The sequence below is a fragment of the Neodiprion lecontei genome, chromosome 1 (genome assembly GCF_021901455.1).
Source record: "Neodiprion lecontei isolate iyNeoLeco1 chromosome 1, iyNeoLeco1.1, whole genome shotgun sequence".
NCBI classification, from domain to species: Eukaryota; Metazoa; Arthropoda; class Insecta; order Hymenoptera; family Diprionidae; genus Neodiprion; species Neodiprion lecontei.
In genome coordinates, this window is record NC_060260.1 from 11,421,590 (window position 1) to 11,441,534 (window position 19,945).

The window sequence follows — 19,945 nt, forward strand, 5'->3', positions numbered from 1 at the left end:
GATCTTTTGGACAATTGCACGGAAGAAGAACCTTACTGGTGCACAGCTGGGTTGATTACAGCTGTTGCCACGCCTCCGATCCACAGAGTTTTTACCAGCAGAACTACAATTATTGGAACCGAATCCAGGACGTCAGCTATCGAGCACACGCTCCAGGGAAAGACAACGGAAGCCTCCGTCATCGAGTCGGTTTCCGTTGCTGAAAATGGTGAGGACGAGTTCCAAGATAAACGTGCACGCTCCGAGGGAAAATTAAAGAAGAAAAAATCATTTGGACAAAAATTGAGGAAGTTTTTCTCAAGATTTAAACGGGATAAAGACTCCTAAGCCTTAATCATTCGTGCGTGGATGTTTCTTTTTTTGTTAAAGAATACAATTATTTGTCTAGTAATTTTTTGCTAAATACTTTGATGACCAAACCCACGCACACGTTGAACGTTGAGTTACTTTTGTGAAACTCGCGAAGATCGCGGCATAACTTTGAAAAACAGGTACAAATTTTCTCAATTTAAAGTTTCACCGGCTTCTGTAACAGCGGTGAAACTTTTCGTAGTGCGTGATTTGTGGCACAAATTGTACACGGATGATCTGATACACGTAGAGTAAAGTGTGTATTGTACGATGTTGTGTAAAAATAAAACATTTCAATAGAACCACGCAGGTATTCTTATTATATTTTTTCAATACATCGGTACGCTCGTATACACGCATTTTGTACTGTATTATATAATACAGACTGTCTGAAATGGAATAGCGATAGTCTGACTATACAAATATTAATAGAACTTCTTTAGTGTAATCTCATGGGTTATAGATATTCGACTGAGAAAACTGAACCCCGACTTACTATCATATTTGAAAAAACTCTGTGGAAGTGTACATATTTTTGTTCACTAATTGCAAAAATGAAGAATCGTTATAATTTTACTGGTAAAATTGCCGTTTTTAATTCTTATCACAGTGGCCCTGATACTTCAACTGAAATTTTATTTTACGGCATCCCGACTCTTGCGTAATCTTCCGTGCAATATGCGAATCACTAGAGTGAGTCATTCCGAAACTGAATTACGTAGTAATATTCAATTACTTGAACAATGGTCAACAATACAATTATGAAATCGAAAGGCGAGACTTGAAATGGATGTCTGCATTTTTTTCCGATAATTTACAAGTGTCTAATCGCACAGTCGTTCGCCATAGTCGGAAAATTCCGTCAGGGGTAATATTCATTTGAAGTACGGGAGTGCTCGATGGGGGCTCCAAGTATTTTGAGTCGAGATAATCCGGGAGCTGAAAATCATGAAGGAGAACGGACCTGGCAACCCTGACACTAAAATACAATAGTTAAAAACCATTTATCGTAACGCGTAACACAGTTTCGGCTCTGAGTCGGTAAACTCTTTTCGGAATGCCACGTTGCCAAAGTTAGATACAGAGACGTTTTTGAGGCGAGATCTTTACGATTCTCATATGTCGGTCCGTCGGAGCGCCATCTGTATTAATAAAATGAATCCGCACGGTGCCTCCTGGTCCCACTTCTGGTTCAAACTTCGTTCAGGGAACATCCAGGAGCCGTCACACATACCAAACAGCAATGGTGAGTAGGACTTCTGATGAGGAGATCCGTTTTAAGCCTCAGATTTATAACAACGTTCGCATTTGAATACCGAATGAATAATAATTTCGTCACGAATATTAAACTAACGTTTTATCGCCCAAAGAAAGACGTATCCTCATCCGCATGCAAAATTATTTTAATTACCCGCTATAATACCGAATATCGAATATTAAATTAATTAACTTGAGCATTCAAATTTCGGATACAACAAAGTTGTACATTGTCATCGGAAATGAACTCTGCATGAGGTGATAATTGTGGAAAAAATAGGTGACTCGTCATAAGTTCATTGCAATCGCATAAAATGGTCTTCGGTTATAAACCCAATACTTTTTCTTTATTTACAGGCTGATCTCAGCTCAAAGGACGTCGAAAGTGAGTAAATTCATCTGCACGTACATACCGAAACACATTATACACACACTTTCACTTAGATCTTTTTTTCAAAACATGATATGAAAGACATAAAAAAAGAGAGAAAAGGAAGAGTAAAATCAGACCAAAGTTAGGAGAAAAAGAAGTGACGACGGTCCAATCAAATTTCGCTCCCTCTATTCTGGAAAGTGTTTTCTATCACCAGCGGGAATCGTGTCATACAGTGATTAAAAAACGTATTAAAATTGTTTAGCGATTACAATGTCCAACCTGCATCGATAACACAGGTAAAAAATCATTTGACAACGACCTGAGATCGATAATCGAAACGTCACCTAACCCGGAAAATAAATCTAAAAAGTCGACCAAGTGATTGAAAAGTTCTAAAGTGAAATGGAAAAAAATAAAATAAAAAACAATAAACAAAATAAACGAATGATTGATAAAATTGGTTCTTCGTAACGTGATTGAAATAAAAATAGTTGTAATCACGAAAATTAGAAATAATAATAATAATAATAATAATAATATCAAAATTGCAAATAAAAATCGCGACGTTATATTACAAATGTAAGAGGTATTTCGGTTAGTTTGAAATTTTCAAATTGATGTATTTAATCGCGAGAAAAATGCTGAAAATTCATACACTACCTACAGAGATTACGCAATAGATGGTTGGTACACATAATTGGTGAACATCGGGGTGCCCGGATTCTGTTCTAATTAGGGAACGCGTGGTGTACACGAACGCCGAAAATAGTTCGGGTGCTGTTCTTATATGGCCGGGGGGAAACTTGAGCCAGGCGGAGGCTCCTGTTCGCACGAGGTTCCGATACTCGAGTCTAAACATAGGCATTCGATGTTTTCGAACGAGCTCTGCCAATGAATTAATATAACTTATAGAACGCTCTCCGCAAGCGTTGGACCTCGATTTCTATATTTTTTTCCTAAAAATTATCGCCAAATTAAACGCGCATGCGGGAACGAAATAATTAACCGAGTATACGAAAGCAGACTTTTGGGGAAGAGCAGCGGCTATGGAAACGCTGGAAACGGTTTTGGGCGATAATGGTCACAGGGCCTGTTCCATATTACGTGGCACCCAGTTTCAGTTCTATAAATAACAATTTTACAGAGGTGCTTTGAATACTTGTGAATATAGTCCGATGCGTAGGTTTCGCGTGTCTGACCCTCGGTTATAAGACAAAATATGTATTTTTATCGTTTTCTCAAAATCTCAGGCCTGTCGGATAGACGAATCTGTATAAAACGATCCGCGTCGCGGTGATTTTGTATTACGAGTTGAACTTTTATAGACGTCCTGAGATAGATCTTCGATAGTTTTCTAACGGTAGAGGAATTTTTTTAATAAATCCGTCATTACGGTGAATCTGCATTTGTGCATCTAACATCGACATTTTGCACACTTGAAATAGAAAGTTCATACATTTAGCTGAGACAAACAAAAAAGGAAGAAACTTGAGAAACTTTCGTCAAAAACAGCATGATGAAGAAGTTGTAAACAGAAAAAGTCTACTCTGGCAATTCTTTACACAAATATTGTCCGTGTGAGAAAACATTTCCGACTTATAATTATTAAAAATTATGAATATTTCGGTTTTCTTTTCTTTTTTTTTTTAAGTTTATGGGAAGTGAATAATGTTTCAAATAAGCCGCAACGATCTTGAATATGGGCGTTTGAAAAAAAGACGCGACAATAATAAACATTTAGGGTTGAATAAAATGTGGGATAATTTCAGGGGCGGAATTCGCATTCTCCATCTATGATTTCACCGGTGAAAATACCATCGACGCTGTCGATCTGGGAAATGTTCTCCGTGCCCTGAACCTCAACCCGACGAATGCAACGATCGAGAAAATGGGAGGAACCAAGAAGAAGGGAGAGAAGCTGTTCAAGCTCGACGAATTCCTGCCCATCTTCAGCCAGGTCAAGAAGGACAAGGACCAGGGCTGCTACGAGGACTTCCTTGAGTGTCTCAAGCTCTACGACAAAGCTGAGAACGGCACCATGCTTGCCGCTGAGCTTTCCCACATACTCCTCACCCTTGGTGCGTTCATAGATTTTTCACGCACCGATGAAAACTTAATTTTTGTAGTAACTAGAAAATCGTATTGAAATGGGTATCGTTAAAATAACAGTTTCAATATTGTTGCAATTGAAAGAAAATTTCGTACAAATAACCGTGTAATGTGATCGAGAGGGTTGGAAATTCCGAATTTGAAAAGTTCTGATAGCACCAAATTCCGAATTTATTGGTGAGGAAACTTGAACTAAAGAAATCAAGCTTTTACGAAACATCGACGTTTCGAATGGTTCGAAAGCCGACGCTCGAAATTCCGAAAGTGCAAAGTTCTGAAAGAGCAGAATTTCAAAAGGACAAAATGCCGAAAGAGTATAACTCCGACAAGTTAAAGTTCCGAAAGTGCGAAAATGAGAAAATTTAACAATCTGACATACCGAAATTCCGAATGATCGAAGATTTTCAGTCAAGTGAATTTCCGGCTTGGTAAAATTTCACCAATTTAATCTCTCTTTGTTTTGGATCTTCGATATTTTTACATTCGGAATCCTGGTCATTTTCATTTACGGTCTTTCTGATTTCTTTCACCCGCTCGTTGAGTAAACTGCGTTGTGTGGGTATGTTTTAATTTTCGGAATGTTACTCTTTGTTTTGAAACTTTGTTTTTCCGAAATATTCGCTATCGGAACTTTACTTTTCGAAACTTACATCTGCCTTAAGTTGAATTTTCGGAATCTGGCACTTCGGAACTTTGAGCCGTCGGGTTTCCGACCATTTGAAACTTTGTTGTTTCTTCAAAGTTTGCATTTCTTCGCCTCAAGTTTCGCCACCAAATAATTTGGAATTAGGCACTTTCGGATCTTTTCAAATTTGGAACTTCAACCCCGCCCCAATATAATTATAACAAGGCAGCACTACATTTCTCGCGTTATTGCAACTTTGAGTGTGATTACTTAGTTTACTATACATATTTGTTCGGTTAAATTAGGCCTGGACATCGTTGCTTGACAATATATGGTGAAAGTGACGATAATGAACAAGGATAGTAACACGTACTAGATTTTCTAGTTTACATATTTCGTCTAGTTTATACATAAATATTGAAGATGGTTAAAAACTGATGTACTCACGACTAAAAATTTAATTCGACGACAGTTTTATTGCGTTTCAAATTACCGGGAAAATCAAGTTATTTATCAAAATATATTTACGAACACAGGTGAACGTCTCAACGATGCCGAAACCGAGGAAGTACTCAGGGACTGCATGGACCCCGAAGATGAGGATGGTTTCATCCCTTACGCCCGTAAGTTATCTCGAAAGAACAGCACCACATCCCCTTACGTGTTTCACAATTTAGTAAAATGAATCCAACATTTTTGAAAGACCCTACTCTACCTTTGAATTGAACCGTAGAACACCAGCACGTGAACAGCAATTACCCACCGCCCCGATTGTAAATGACAAATATCAGCGATAGACATTTGAAGTGAAAATTTGATGAAAAAAATAATCTATTTTGTACGCAGATTAGAGTAAATTAGACGTATTATACATAGTTGAAAATGGATTATCCAGTTTGGATGATAACTGATATGTTTGCGAGAGTAAATACTTGCTTTTTCTTTTACACCCCCGTATCCCCCCTAAAACGACCCTTTACGAATTTGACGAGGAATAACGTACACACAGAAAAATTTCATTTGTTATGGTAACTAGAAAAATTCGGTAAAACAGGTATCGTTGCAAAAACTGTTTGAATATTGTTGGAATTACGAAAAACGAGGTCCGCGTAACCATTTTGCGCTATCGTTGATCCTTTTTTGGTTATTGCAACGCAAAATCAGTTTCTTCGGTTTACTCTACTTTTTTAATTAAATAATGCTTTAACGTCAATTTATTGTTGCACGAGCATTAAATTTTCGCAACAGTTGCAAGATAATATAGCAACAATGATCGTAATGAGAAAAAATAGTAACGGATAATAGACTTTCCGGTAACAGCTAAAAAATTAATTTTCATTTTCTACCTAGAACTATATTTTTCGACTGTGGTAAAAAATGAAAACAGTTAAGGACTGAGAGGTAACCGGAACTAAAAATTTCTCTCAGTGTAGAATTCTTCGCTGCAATAATGAGAATGACGAGTATGTAACGACCCTGATTAGATCCTGTAGGTATCCCTGTGTTTCATGTTCCCCTTCGTGGTTATTTTTCAGCATTCCTGAAGAAGCTGATGGTTTAAAATCAAGGAGCCACCACCAACCATGAATCGTGAGTAAACCCCGTCCTGATTTCCTCACATTTTTATCTTACATGTCTTCCTTTTTTGTATTACTTCTTACACAGCTTTACATGTACGCATTTTCCTTTCTCTCTCTCTCTCTCTCTCTCTGTATATATATATATATATGTATGTATGTATATATGTATATAGCTAATATCACCAGAGTCCGTCGCCTGGAAGATTCTCGCAGCACAGTGAATAACAATTCTGTCGTTTGTTTCATCGTAATATTTACAATGCTTATTTTATTTTTAATACGTATATTTTATATTCTTTTAACTAAGCAATGTGTAATTGTATTTTTATTCGCTTAGCAATGTCTGAAACTAAAATTTGGTCCTTCGAAAATTTGCGAACGTGCATTCTCTATTCTATGTTACAACGCTGCCGATTCGGCTACTGTTTACTATATTTGTTTACAATAATCAAACATGTCAATACTTAGCTGTGTAGCTTTACTTGCGTAAAAATGTTTTGCGTCAAATTGGAGTTTGTTACATTTGAATCAGCTCCAATGTATCATTATTTTTTCACTTCGTCTCTTCCTGCTTACGTATACGCTTTTCTTGGCATCGCTGTGAAACGAAAATATATCAGAATTTAATACATGTACAGATTGAGTATATTTCAATTCAAGCATAGCATCTATACGTGGATACGCGATAAATTTTATAATTATTCAGCGTTACGCAAGAGTATAAACCGATCTCAATTATAGCCTGAAATTGTTGGGTGATCAAATACATTTTTTTTTTTTTGTCTTTAGCTAAATTTAAATTAACTGCACGCTACAGTCAAATATAACGATGTTTCAGCTTCAATGAATATAATGATAAAAATCGCATAATGTTATAACTCTGCTATTAAATGTGATTGTAATTTTGGTGCTTATGTTCGATGTTTTTGATACAGTTTTCTTTCGCAATTGCAGCGTTCCTTCGTAGAATGTGTGACAGAGCAGCTGTCGACAACACCCCCGACCAATAAAGACCGAACGTCGTCAAATCCATCGCAAATTGACGTGGTAAAAGAGAAATACAAAATTTAAACGAAAACAAACATAAAAGGAGGAAGAATATGGTTAAAAATTGAATTAAAACGAATGATATCACACAACGAAATTACAGCAATTTTATATAATATTTTACACGCGCATAGTAATTATATTTTAAAGACGAACAAATTAGCGAAGGACAAAAACCCCAAGATTCGTCAAGGTGATTAAATTTCACCCGATCTTTGAGAACACGGATCGTTAAATGTCATCATCAACAATTTCATCATTTATAATATAATTTATTGTAACAATAATTCTTGTTATATATTGTCAACGACATCGCACAAAATACAAGACAATTATGAATATATATATTGCATTATTTTAAAGTAACGGTAAATAGTAATAATAATAATAATAATAATAATAATAATAATAATGATAATAATAATAATAATATTTATAATGTCCACTACGAAGAAATAATAAATGCAAACGCCAAGACAATACCTGTTACAAATAAGAATCGTTATTTAATTTGGTTCGACACCCCTTTGTACCTGTATTCTTTATACATCCACATCAACAGAAAGAAATAACTGTCATTTTAATTATTTATTATATTTAGTTAATACATTAGCTACGTAGATTTTTACTGCATTTTCAACAAGCTGTACTACTTTTGAAACATGCCGACAACGTGATTGCTAAATTACAAGTTTGGAGAGTCGGAATTATTTTGTCTACTCTGAAAAGTATTCAGCGGAAGTTAATGCTTTTTGTTCTGTGGAAGTCTGAGTGTTTTTTTATTTTTCCCCAAATGTGTTCAGGCAAGGTAGCTGCAATTTGAACTCTCGAGCATTCGAAAAATCAAGACTAAGCAATTTTCGGATGCGCATTGTGCTACACACAGAGAAATATCGTTTTTACTTTCGGGAAATATAATATTGCATTTTAATTTGACTGGTAGTTTACAGATCCCGTTTAAATTCGCCTAATGTTAAAAGAAACATACAAGTCTTGCAAACTTTTAACCCATAATATTTGATAAGCCTATTATTATAACGTTTTGAAAGTACGAAATATTTTCTGAGATATAAATTAAGAGCGCGCTAGAATTCGATAAAATTACGCGTACTAAAGGAAGAAAGCACCGTATTGACGTTACACTTTTTAGTTGTAACGGTACAACTACTAGTGTGTTAATTAGCCTGAAAACAATTTGTTTTTAGTTTCAAATAACGGACAATGTCGTAATAGCGTGAGAAGTGCCGGTCTTTCGAGAATTTGTTACACTGGAAAAGGTGTCGTAGCTTGGACAATTGTACAATATTTTTTGTTATTCTTTAAATTTCAAAACTCAAAATAACGATAAAACTATTAACTTTTGATTGTTTGCGAAACTTCATGTATTGTCCCGAAAAACAAATAAATAATACGGGAAGTTTTTTTAGCACCAATAAAGAAGACAGTCGGAGACTTCGTTGAGTGAAGGTATTGGAAACATATTTGAAATACGGCTGAAAAATCAGTAAACTGCGGTAAGACAAAGTTCTCCACAAATAGTACGCTGCGATAAAAGTTGGCGAATCCATGAAATATTAATTGAATTAACTAAGCGATTTCTTTGGATAGGTCCCGAGAAGCAAATTGCTTCATAACAAGTTTTATCTATTTTCGATTGGAGATAGGGCAGAATTTGAAAAATTCAAATGGTTATTCACGCAGAGTTCGTGGAATTCATTAAGTTGGTTTATCGGAATTATTAAAATTTTACCTCAAGTATACGGAGTTTATCCAATTTGTAAGTGCATTTCAATGATTTAGTGCACACGATAAACTATTGTTATTGTCTGACTTCAAATAAGAGCGATGTCATCAACAGAAAATCGTTTAGAAGTAACTATATCCACCGACACCACGCTGTTCGTACTTGGCAGTACTGTACCAAACTGACTTGTTGTAGCCGAGGAGCTCGGGTATAACCATCTTTGACGTTACTTTTCAATTCAGAGAGCTTGCCGTCTAGCGGCCAAAATTGGTACCACTTCGAATGAATTATCATTTCGGTTGAAGAACACGAAACATGCACATCAAAGAATGGGAAGACTATCGAACCAGTCAAAATTTGTTTCAGTGAAGTAATATTCGTTTCGCCAAATCAGATAGTATAGCTTGTTAGGAATGTGTGTCATGTATTTAATCGCCAGATTTCAAACTTGGCTTCAAGACCTTATTTATGATCCTTAACCACACATCTTTGCTCGCAAACAATGAAATGTGTATTCAATTCTGTTCATCTGTTATTTGACTGAAACAGAGCTTTATATCGGAGAAAGATTTTTTTTTTTATTAAAGTTAAAATCTTGTCCACCAGATGAATGAATGTTTCCGCAGAGTTTGCATTTCTTCTGTTCAAATAATTATTGACTTTAAGTGATGGACATCGCATGAAACTAAATACATGATTTGACCATCACACAAGTATATCTGCCAATGAGCGATTATTATTGCAATTTTTAAATTCTCGATTCGAACAATGGTAGCTCAATCCCATGAAAGAAAACACTCATTTCCTCGAAAATATGTAAAATTTGAATTGATGTACAGAGACTGTTGTCCCAACTCATACGTAGTTGCTTGAATCGATAGGTTATTTCGTTCAAAAGAATTGGAAGTGAAAAAAATGACTCGTTTTGTCAAGTAACTTTCCCTTCTCCATGTAGCCCAGTCGCAATGTACAAAAATGAACACCTGAAATTCTGATTTTTCGACACCACTATTTTCTTTTGGTATATAGACCACATTCTGAAGTACATATCTTCGGCCGCCATATTGAATTTATGATTTAACTCAAAAAATATGGACAGCGTCAAAAAATTATAAGGACCAAAGTAGTAGAGGATTAAAATTAATTCCCCATATTTAGTTACGATCATTTTCAATCAAGAGTTGAAAATGGGCAATTTATTGGATAAAAAAAAAAAAAAAAATTCTCCCATAAATTCAAAATGGCTGCCGAAGCTACCGCAGAATCTGATCAAAATTTTAGAACTAGTTCACCAATGCCTTCACCACGATTAGAAAAAGACAATAGTGGCGTAAAAAAAAAATTCAATTTCAAATGAACATTCCGACTAGACTAAGGCTTGTTGGAAGGAGGGGAAATTTTCATCCTCCCACGCATTTTACGCAATAGCGAGAGGTCGCGTCCGTTCCTCAGGTACGCACACAGGTATCCTTGCGTCATCGCCACGCGTATCCATCGTTTCGAGACTCGGGTAAGTTCGGAAGTGTTCGGCCCATAAGCCGAGTACTTATTGTTAGTAGAGTGCGACCCGGCGGCAGGGAGCAGTCAATTTAAACGCGTTGTGTCTTCCGCGTCTTCGGTGTCGTTTTGGCTCCTCTGCCGGATATTCGCGATCCGTGTTTACGTCCGAAGTTGTGGTGCCGGGTTCTGCAGGTTGCGATTTAAATCAGTGAAAAGTGACCCCGAAGTGGCTTTAATTTATAACTCGTGTCCGATACTCGTTAGTCGGATTTCCGGTGAAGGATGGCGGATGTGCAGCTTAAATCCACCGAATTCAACAACGGGGATGCTGCTGTCACCCAACGCGTTCCACCACCCGCCTCTTCGGGACCCCCGCATGCAGGTTTGTCTGAAAATCATTGTTTTCAATTATTTTTCTGAGTTATTAAAAGTCCGAAGTATTTTACCATCGATGAATCAAGCTTCGTTTGGTATCGAGCTTTTCAAAATTCGTATCAAAAGTTAGGCTGATATTAGAATGATGATTCGTTGGTTCGCTTTCTCAAAATCTGGTAAACACACTCGCGCGATTGTCTGGCTTATTGTAATCCAATTGTTTGACTTTTGTCAAAAAATTCATTCCATTTAACACACACACCGCGTGCTAACCGTATATAGTAATGTATTTACACTTCGATTTGTTTGTACATCTTTTCGAAACTTTCTTCCGTCTCGCGGAGTGAATAGTTGATTTAAAAAAAGAAGGTAGAGAAAATATGCGCCCATCTAGGAGTAAAAGCGTTTATTATCTATTCGCGTAGTTGTTCACGCGTGTTTTCTGGGACAAATTGTTCAGATATAATACGGTTGCCGCTACGGCTAACTTTCCTTGTTATTGGATTGAGTCCAATAGGATTAGCAAACTTGTAGGTAATTCTAATTCTTGGATGGGAATCGGACTGATTTCACTTTGAGTATTACATTTCGTTGATAAATTGACGCATATGCATGTATAATAGATGAAACGTTCCAAAGTTGAGTATAACGATGCGAAAGCTTTCATCCGAAGGAACAAACTCAAATCAACTTCGATTTTTGCTAGAGAATAAAATTTAAAACCATTCGTCAGAATCAAGTAAGCGTATTTCGTTGCGTTTAAACTCGTTTTCCATTAACTATTATCAACTCCTACGGACAAACAAATTAAGAATAGTCTGAGCAAACGTAAATCGTCTTCAATATCACCGATTTATTCGTTCATTGACACTAACTTACACCAGTCTCTGGGGATCTTTGAAAGTAAAATAGTCCCCGTTTCGACTGTTTCCTTTTCACACGAATGTGCGTAGGAAGTAAATATCTATGATTAGCTATACGCTAGCGATACGTGGCGTAAAAAGACCGTCAGGTTTGTTGGTGGGAAAGATAAGAGTCTCAGAGGTGACGGAGCTCACCTAGGTTGCATAATTCGAGATAACGGAGTTCGGAACGATGGGAAAACAAGAATGTCCGGTCGTGTTGTTCCCTTTCTCAACTCTAACCAAGTCGTTTCACCAGCCCGTTGTATAAAATAATTTATTTATTCTTCTTCGTTCGAATTGTCAAATCCAAGAATACCAATGAAATAATGCCTGAGTATCGTTGGTATGAATATCATTTTTACTCAAATCAGTATAAAACTGAATTCGGTTTGCAAATTCTTCAGTATTAATTATCAATCCGTGTAGGGCAAAGTTCATGCCTTGTTCTGCTCTAATTTCAACGGCATGTGAAACTATTTGAAAACTATGAGACAGAACTTCGTGATTCAAATCGATTTGAAAATACTTCCTCGAGTTATTTCGAGCCAAGGCTATTCAACGTTTAGCAAAAATAGTTCGCGAATTGAAGTGAAATGATAATATTTCGTCGTTAATTTTCTCCCGTTTTATATACAATGGAACGGTAAATTAATAAGCAACGACTGACCGACATGTCGATGGTGTAGAGCAAGAAAAATGTTGTAAAAAGTAATTGCGACGATTGGGGTACATGGTTCGGTAGATTGGAATGACCTAACATCATAACGACACACGCCGTGGGCGTTATTCTATTAATTACTTATACTTCGACATCACCTTTCATGGTATTGCAGGGAATTAAGTTTGTCTATTAAGGCTTCGATGCATGTAGAAAACCCTGATGAAAACGGCCCTGGGTTACGAGGAATTAAACGGATAATTACCTACCTAAAACACAACACATTTACGAGATGTACAAATTTGTAGACGCCTCCAATTATGGATTCGAGATGTTTGAATTTATTGGAACATTATCTGGCGACTGCAATTTTGAACATACTTAACGACTGGCAATCGTTGTTAACGAATTACGCGGACGTCGGTTATAATCCTAATTGTATAAATCGTTTGTTTAATATACGTAAAGAAAAAACGTATGTTTCAAATTTAGAAAAAACTTTGAGTCAATATTACCGTAGCACTTCATCGATATTATCGACCAAAACGAATCGAGCACCGATGTCTTATCTGTACAGCAATGAAATTGATACAGGGTGTATTTTATAATCAATGACGTCATACAGCCAGCTTGTACCTTGCGTAATATGTTCAGCACGTGACGAACATACGCGATAAACATTTTCGAAGCTTTCTAAAAATCCGAAAAGTGTTCAATAATTCCGCGTGAAAAACGAGTCCAGAGGAGAAAAAAAAACAAAAAAAAAAACTCGTAGACAACAAGCTGTATAAATATACCGGTAACTTGAAAACATCGCGATTTTTTTTTTTTTTTTTTATGATTTCAAAGTTTCGCTTTTCCGCGTGCACAAAAAGACTTCATACTTTTGGCCACGATTTTTTAAACGTCGGAAATTCCGGCAGGTATTTTGTCCCGATTTATGTCCTGTCCGATTCAATGAACTACGGACCCAATTGTCGCAATTACCAAATCATCTCATTCCTCCAACCACGGGGCCTCCATGTGTGCATTCTACGTAGGGGTCAATTTAAAACTATAAAAAGACCGTGAGGTGATGCAAATTCACCGTTGTTCTAGAAAATTTATACTTATGATACAGAATATTACATTTTATTTGTATCGTCGATTTTCGCTCAAGCTATCCAAGGATCTTACGATATTCTCCGTCGAGGAACATAGACTTTGTAATTTTCCAAGACAATGCTATTTCAATGTTACATTCATCGATGGAATGACTATTGGAAAATTCGGTGGACTGAAATAGAATTGGAAATTTCAAAAAATCTGGTTAAAATTGAAGGAAGAAAATAATTTTCCAGCTAGGTATTGTATTATTCTATCCCTAACATAATTAGGCCGCAGAACGAAGAAATGAATCGCTGACTAACACGAAGTCATTGGAGGGTTTTTAATCATTTTTACTATTCTTCCTTTTTCTTTTCAAATTTACTTTCTCACGCGATAAGTGCTTTTAGATGTATTCTGCAGTCGTATAGGTATATTAATATGAAACCCACCGCGATCCAGTAGCGAAAGAGAAAAAGGCAGAAAAAGTAGAGGGAGAAAATGCAGAATATGCGTTGAGCAATCTTGTAGGAAGTTAACAATGAACGATATAATTTAGATTAACAGATATGCCAGTCACGTTTCATTGTAAGGTTAATCAGAAAATATAAATAACTTCCTAGGTTTACATATATATATGTATATATGTTATGTATAGTGTGCATAGATCGGTTGAATTTAGTCAATACCTATTTAAGAAGGAATTATAACTTCCGCGGAATATTGCATTTCATTTTATATCTATTTCGTGATGAATTTCCGTGTCGTAAACAACGAAGACTGTGTGAATATAGCTATGAAAATCTAAGTCAAAGTTGATTATACTAAAATATTTTTTTTACATATTTATTTCTCATGAAAAAATCTCACTCCCATTTTTACATTAGATTTTCTGTGACAAACTCAACTACGAGATACAGCTGCTCCGAATGTCTGTAATTATACGTGTTGAATCGTGAAATTGTGGATTATGTATTTCTGCTCGACGAATGGTAAATTCTAGGAGAAGCTAGTACTCGATCTTTTTATCGGTTATAACATTATCTGGACTAAACTGATTCGTTTCTGTTTATGTGCGGAGTAAATAATACCAGTTTTCAAAATTCTCCAAAGCCCTGCAAATATCGTCAGGATATCGAGTTCAGAGCTTGATGAGAATTTTTTAGCACCAAAATTTCATTCTCTTTACGAAATGTATAAAGAAATTTGTGCACTCAATCTTTCACTTAAGATTTACAAATTTCCCGAAAGATTTTTCATCGCACACTTCGCACTCTTAAATGACGTGATCCCCTTAAAAAAAATTCATTCCCATTTCCGTCTCCACTTGTTTGCCAAGTTGATAAATCGATTAGTGACGATTTCGAAGGCAAAGTAAACCGTTCGGCTATCATTGCTTACAATCGTATTTGAAGAAGGCACGCAAATCTTTTACGTCTCAATCCATTCACGGCCTCAAGATGGGAAGAACCATAAAATCTAGGCACCGCGACGATAGCAAGAAATGATATATCTATGTCTATTATAACTTTAATCCATGCATAACCTAGCCGAGCACGAATTTGTGAATGGATCAGCTGTTCTCACTAGTGCAAGCTCGAAATCAGATGAGGAACATTTTACGTTGCGTGTGTTTCATGGGAATGGAACATTACACGCGACAGCAGACAAATGTAACGATGATAGGATGTAACTCTACGATCTTCGCGTGTCAACAATCCTCGTCTATGCGGCATCAATTCTCCCTTGATTTGTCTCGCTCTAAGGCGATCGGGGATTAATTCGCACCGACGAATGGATTGATACAACGAATAATTACATAAAAGCAATGAATAATTACAACGAATATCACTAGACTTTAAGACCTTGGAAAATTTTAAGAGAATTCGTGAGACTTGATTATTGTAAAAATAAAAATTCTCAGACTCCAAAGACTTCGATCAAAGTTTCATCGACTTCAAAGAATTCACGCGACTTCTCGGAACTTCAGAGACTCGACTAGCAACTTCATCATACTTCAGTAATTTCAAGGACTTGAGAAAATTCAACCAGACTTCGTACGAACGAGTCTTAGCGCAGCATTTTATGAAACGTTTCTAAGATTTCAATGACTTGAAAACATTTAATGAGTCTTCTCGAGATTTTGTGAGATGTCGCGAACTTCACGCGACATTAACGACTGTTTTACAGCGTACAACGGACACGAAGATTAATCAACTCCTCTCTCCAAGGGTACAGAATATTTCAATTTCAGTGTTAATAACGAGGTAAAAAATGTTCCCTTTCGCGATAAAAGTCCAGGGTCTAATCAAGGGGCGGTTTCACCAAGAAATATTAATTCGCGGATCTTCCGCGACACGTATAGAAAATCCATTGTAAAATTTGTCATTGTATTTTGCAAAGAGGATGAGGGGGAGTTCGTCTGTGCCTCGCTCCGTGTATCGATCAAACAGGAAAGTCAGACAACTTACGCTCTGTAACCTATACACGATTTTCTCACCCTCGGTACACTTTGCTCTTCGCGTTATATCACATATACAGAGAACTCGGCATTATACGTTACAGAATGTGTTTGGTTGCCGTTGGCCTATTAATTTTCAGCCCCAGTCGGCTAGTGACGTAACAGCTAGGGATGATGAGGAGGTTTGTTGAACGGTCACCGACCTGTTCGGCATTCACCGGCTTTTATACTCAAAAGCTTTGTGCTGACTAAGGTGGAACTTCTGCCAGGGCTTTGTTGAATTATCGCCTTCTACGTTATTCGCCGCGTTTTTCTTTTTTTTTTTTTTTTTTTCTCTTTTCCCTTACAGGTGAAAAAATGCTCAGGGCAAGGTATGTCTCGCCCTGAATATGCCGATGTAACGAATTGGCAATAAGTGGTTTCGATACCTTCACAGATGATTGATAGAAAGTTGACAGAGGTAGAAGAAGAAACAGCTTTTTTAGTTCAAATATATTCTATACCCTTGCCTTTCATTTTCTCTCTAATTCTTGATTTTAGATTTCGATAGTTCGTGTTACGTGTCGTGTAATTTACATGTTTAAAATTATTGCCACTGTAATTGAAAAATTTCAACAATCAACGATCCTTTGACAATGTACTTTCCATAGAAATATGCATATCAAGAAACGCAATTTTTTATTCTGTAAGAAGAAATTTTGCGAAGCTTGGTACACTTTTTTAAACCTTCTAAAATATGGCAATATACATGATTTTTCTACTTTATTAGATTTTCGTTTAATGAATAAAGAAAAAAATTGCATTCATGTGTTGGCGATAGTATTAACGAAAAACTTGTCGCGTTACATAAAAATGAATGAGGCAGGAATATTTTTGAAAAATGTTCTAAATTTGTTGGTCTATGTACGGAAAACTATAGCCTCTATACTTCGTTTCACCGTCACGCGATAGCAAGAGTGTAAAAAAATATCCCAGCTAAAAGTGGTTGTGTACAAGTCTTAAACGAATACTTACGGCGGCCTCATGCCGAAGTGATCTTGGTCGTCGTACCAAACCGTAGAAAGTGGCGGTTGCGAAATCGAGTCTGAGAAGTTGCGCGTCAAATTTGACTCCGGCTGTTAAGTTACTCGGAGTCTCAGAATTTCTAAATTCAAGCTAAGAAGCTGAACAAAGATAAGAAATAACGCAATTGAATGCGGATTGATCTTTCAAGGCCAACTGCCCGTTCGCACGGCAAAACTCTAACCGATCGACGAGTGCGTTTGATCGAATGATCTATGAAATCGATCCGTTCGAGAGGGTATTTCACGGAAACCAAGGATCATCGGTACACACCTTGTATTCTATTCTTGGCCAACACTCTCATGCCGCGATTATGCAATGATAATGTCAAACTGCGATTAGCGCAGAGCCTTGAGCGATACTCTGTCCGCATAACGTGCAACGCGGCCTGGAGTAACACGAACGTTTCTGTGTCGAGCATAAAATACTGCGAGTGGAAAAATTGAAGAAAAGATTATGCCTGCATAATTTGCAAAGGCAGAGTTTCCGATTGTTTACCCAAATTTGCGAGGAAGAAAAGAGCGATGCGTTTATTTTCAAGGCTCGTTGTCAGAGGAGTTTTATGAATTAATCCGGCTGATTCAGAGCCACGTAATTATGTATACCTATACTTTACGTATTACGGAAAAACGTGTTTTAACCGCGCCGAGAAAGTACGCGTTGTGAATCCTAATTCTCCAGATCATACCTGTTGTACGATCTGTTACCAAGGAACGGTTGTGTAAAGACACAAAATACTTTCGATTTTTTACTCAATCCTTGGCGCGAAAAATTGGCATTCAATTTTGACCTGATTTTCGCAGAGATCCGGATTCATTTCTCCGAATGTAATTTGAATTTCACAATTAGTATACATCGGTTACCGGAGTCTTTCAATAACTTCTCGTTTCTGTTCATGGTTATTAAGTTTTCCCAAAAAAATAATTTAAAACAAATGACCTGCGTTATGAAATTAATAAAAAAAAATGTTGACATCGAATTTTTCGTTTTAACCGTAGACAAAAATTGAACATCTGAACATGAAGTGGAGAAAAATGAAAAATCGTGTCTCTGCGTGGCGGCGAAATGAAAAGCGGGTGGGGGTAAAAAATCAGAAATAGCGAAAATCAGAATGTCCAGAATTCCGAATGAATAACAAATAGGAGAGAACAGATACTATCAGAAATTTTAACTCCCGAATGGTGCCCAATAAAAAGCTGCAGTTTAGATAAAATGTATTTATTAGAGGGCTCTATTATCCGAAATCACTTACTTCAGAAAACGTTAATCCAAGAATTCAGAGATGCAGAATTTAATAATGTATAGAGTCAATATTCTAGAGAACGAATTTGTAGAAAGTTTCATATTCTCAAATGTCCGAATATTATAAAAGTAAAAGTTAGAACTTCGTCATCTAGAAACGGTGATAAACAGATATCCAGAATGTAGAAGGGTCATTATTCAGAATCGTGCGATTCGGAAAGATCAGTATTCCGAAAGCAACTGTATAGATGGCTTGCTACCAGAATTTCACATTCCGAGTCTATTTAGCCAATCTATTTTGACTTGTAAAATGTTTTATATACTGAATCAAACAAATTCTGCAATATTTTTATCTCATTAAAAGATTGAATACGACTTTTGACATCATAAACTTATATTTCTTGGCTCCTAATATGTTATGAGTTATTGACTCTTCTGATATATTACGATTCTTCATTCTGACGATTCTGATACACTGCAATTCTTTATTCTGGGCCTTCTATGAGATTATTACTCGGAGATCCAACCATTCCGATTCTTGATCCTTCGCATTTATGAATTCGAGTACATGAAAATTCTACTTTATGATCCATCCGAAGGTTATTTCTTTGCGTTTGCGAGCAATCGCATTTGCCTCATTCCGCTAACGGCCTTTCGAAATTTTCACCAGTTGTGTATTACAAATTCTATAACTTCAAGCTTCCATATTATTATATTCTATTTCCATTATTTCTAGCTTAATGAAGATTCACCACTTTGTTCTTTCGTGATCGTGAGTTTTCGATATATTTATGTTCGGAATTCCGACCATTCTGATTTTTGGTTTTTCTGATTTTTTACCCGCACCCATGAAAAGCGCCTGAAGAGAGAACGCAGAGGAGAACGACGCCAATCCGTTACCTGAAACAATTTGAAACCAGACGTTTATACGTATGCACCCACTTTGGAAAATCATTTCACAGCCCGACTAGCGAGTACACGCACTTGGCTTGTCTCGTATCAGTGTGAGAACACTGATCGCTCAGCATTTAACGTGGAGCCAAAGAGTACTTGGTGGCATGCCCTGAACGGCCGGCTGGCTCCGTGACTTTAACACTGTGAGAAAAAAACAGGGAGCCTAAGTTAATGAGACATAATTAGTGAGAACGCTAATTGTTAGCTGTGAACGAGTCGCAGACCAATCCTGTTGATACGAAGTCATTCTGTTCGGATTTGTATGGCGTGGTGAAACGGCGAGAGAAGATCCCACGAACTTTGCATTTTGTTTATGTGATGGACGATCTCTGTTCCCGTTACTGCGAATCAACGTTTTAAACGAGAAAGAATCGCTTCATTTTTTACAAACATTACTGCGTAAGCAGGATGCAAAAACGAATAATTCGACTTGCCCTGGGAATTAATCTCGCGAAATGTTCGGCTTCGATCTATCAGTTGTCTTTAGATTTGTTTTTAAAACTAAGGGAGCAAATTAATTATGCAGATTTGAAACAAGTGTTTTTTTCTGCGACCGAATTAACGTCGAACTATGTATTATGTAATATATATTTTTATCCAGATGCGCTGTAAT

General features: G+C 36.7%; 2 protein-coding genes and 1 long non-coding RNA gene across 5 annotated transcripts in view; 2 read left to right on the plus strand and 1 right to left on the minus strand.

The window, feature by feature from the left end:
- Positions 1 to 1,472: 1,472 nt before the first annotated feature.
- LOC107223014 (myosin light chain 1) lies at positions 1,473 to 7,686 on the plus strand. 2 transcript variants are annotated; one of them, XM_015662576.2, is made up of 6 exons: positions 1,473 to 1,597; positions 1,966 to 1,993; positions 3,754 to 4,062; positions 5,255 to 5,341; positions 6,254 to 6,308; positions 7,253 to 7,686. In XM_015662576.2, the coding sequence occupies exons 1-5, from the start codon at positions 1,595 to 1,597 to the stop codon at positions 6,277 to 6,279; spliced, it is 453 nt and encodes a 150-aa protein (XP_015518062.1). In that variant the 5' UTR covers positions 1,473 to 1,594; the 3' UTR covers positions 6,280 to 6,308; positions 7,253 to 7,686. The 2 variants fall into 2 exon arrangements, with proteins under 2 accessions (XP_015518062.1, XP_046598596.1); XM_046742640.1 differs by lacking the exon at positions 6,254 to 6,308.
- On the minus strand, positions 6,865 to 9,427 carry LOC124294950. The gene is made up of 2 exons (XR_006904849.1): positions 9,096 to 9,427; positions 6,865 to 6,896 (listed from the first exon to the last, which is right to left on the minus strand). It is a non-coding gene; the product is annotated as an uncharacterized LOC124294950 (long non-coding RNA).
- A 1,215-nt stretch (positions 9,428 to 10,642) lies between these two features.
- Positions 10,643 to 19,945, plus strand: part of LOC107223007 (protein piccolo) — a 59,671-nt gene continuing 50,368 nt past the window's right edge. The window contains exon 1 of one of the 2 annotated variants that reach the window (XM_046742569.1): positions 10,643 to 10,971. In XM_046742569.1, coding sequence (XP_046598525.1) covers positions 10,879 to 10,971 — 93 coding nt within the window. In that variant the 5' untranslated portion in view covers positions 10,643 to 10,878. The remainder of the gene's footprint in view (positions 10,972 to 19,945) is intronic. The other variant, XM_046742565.1, reaches the window with a different exon arrangement.

What these genes read in the sequence shown, in the direction of transcription:
- LOC107223014 (XM_046742640.1), top strand. An exon ending in CAGCTCAAAGGACGTCGAAA is followed by an intron (nt 1,994 to 3,753) that starts GTGAGTAAATTC and finishes GGATAATTTCAG; the next exon opens with GGGCGGAATTCGCATTCTCC. An exon ending in CCACATACTCCTCACCCTTG is followed by an intron (nt 4,063 to 5,254) that starts GTGCGTTCATAG and finishes TTACGAACACAG; the next exon opens with GTGAACGTCTCAACGATGCC.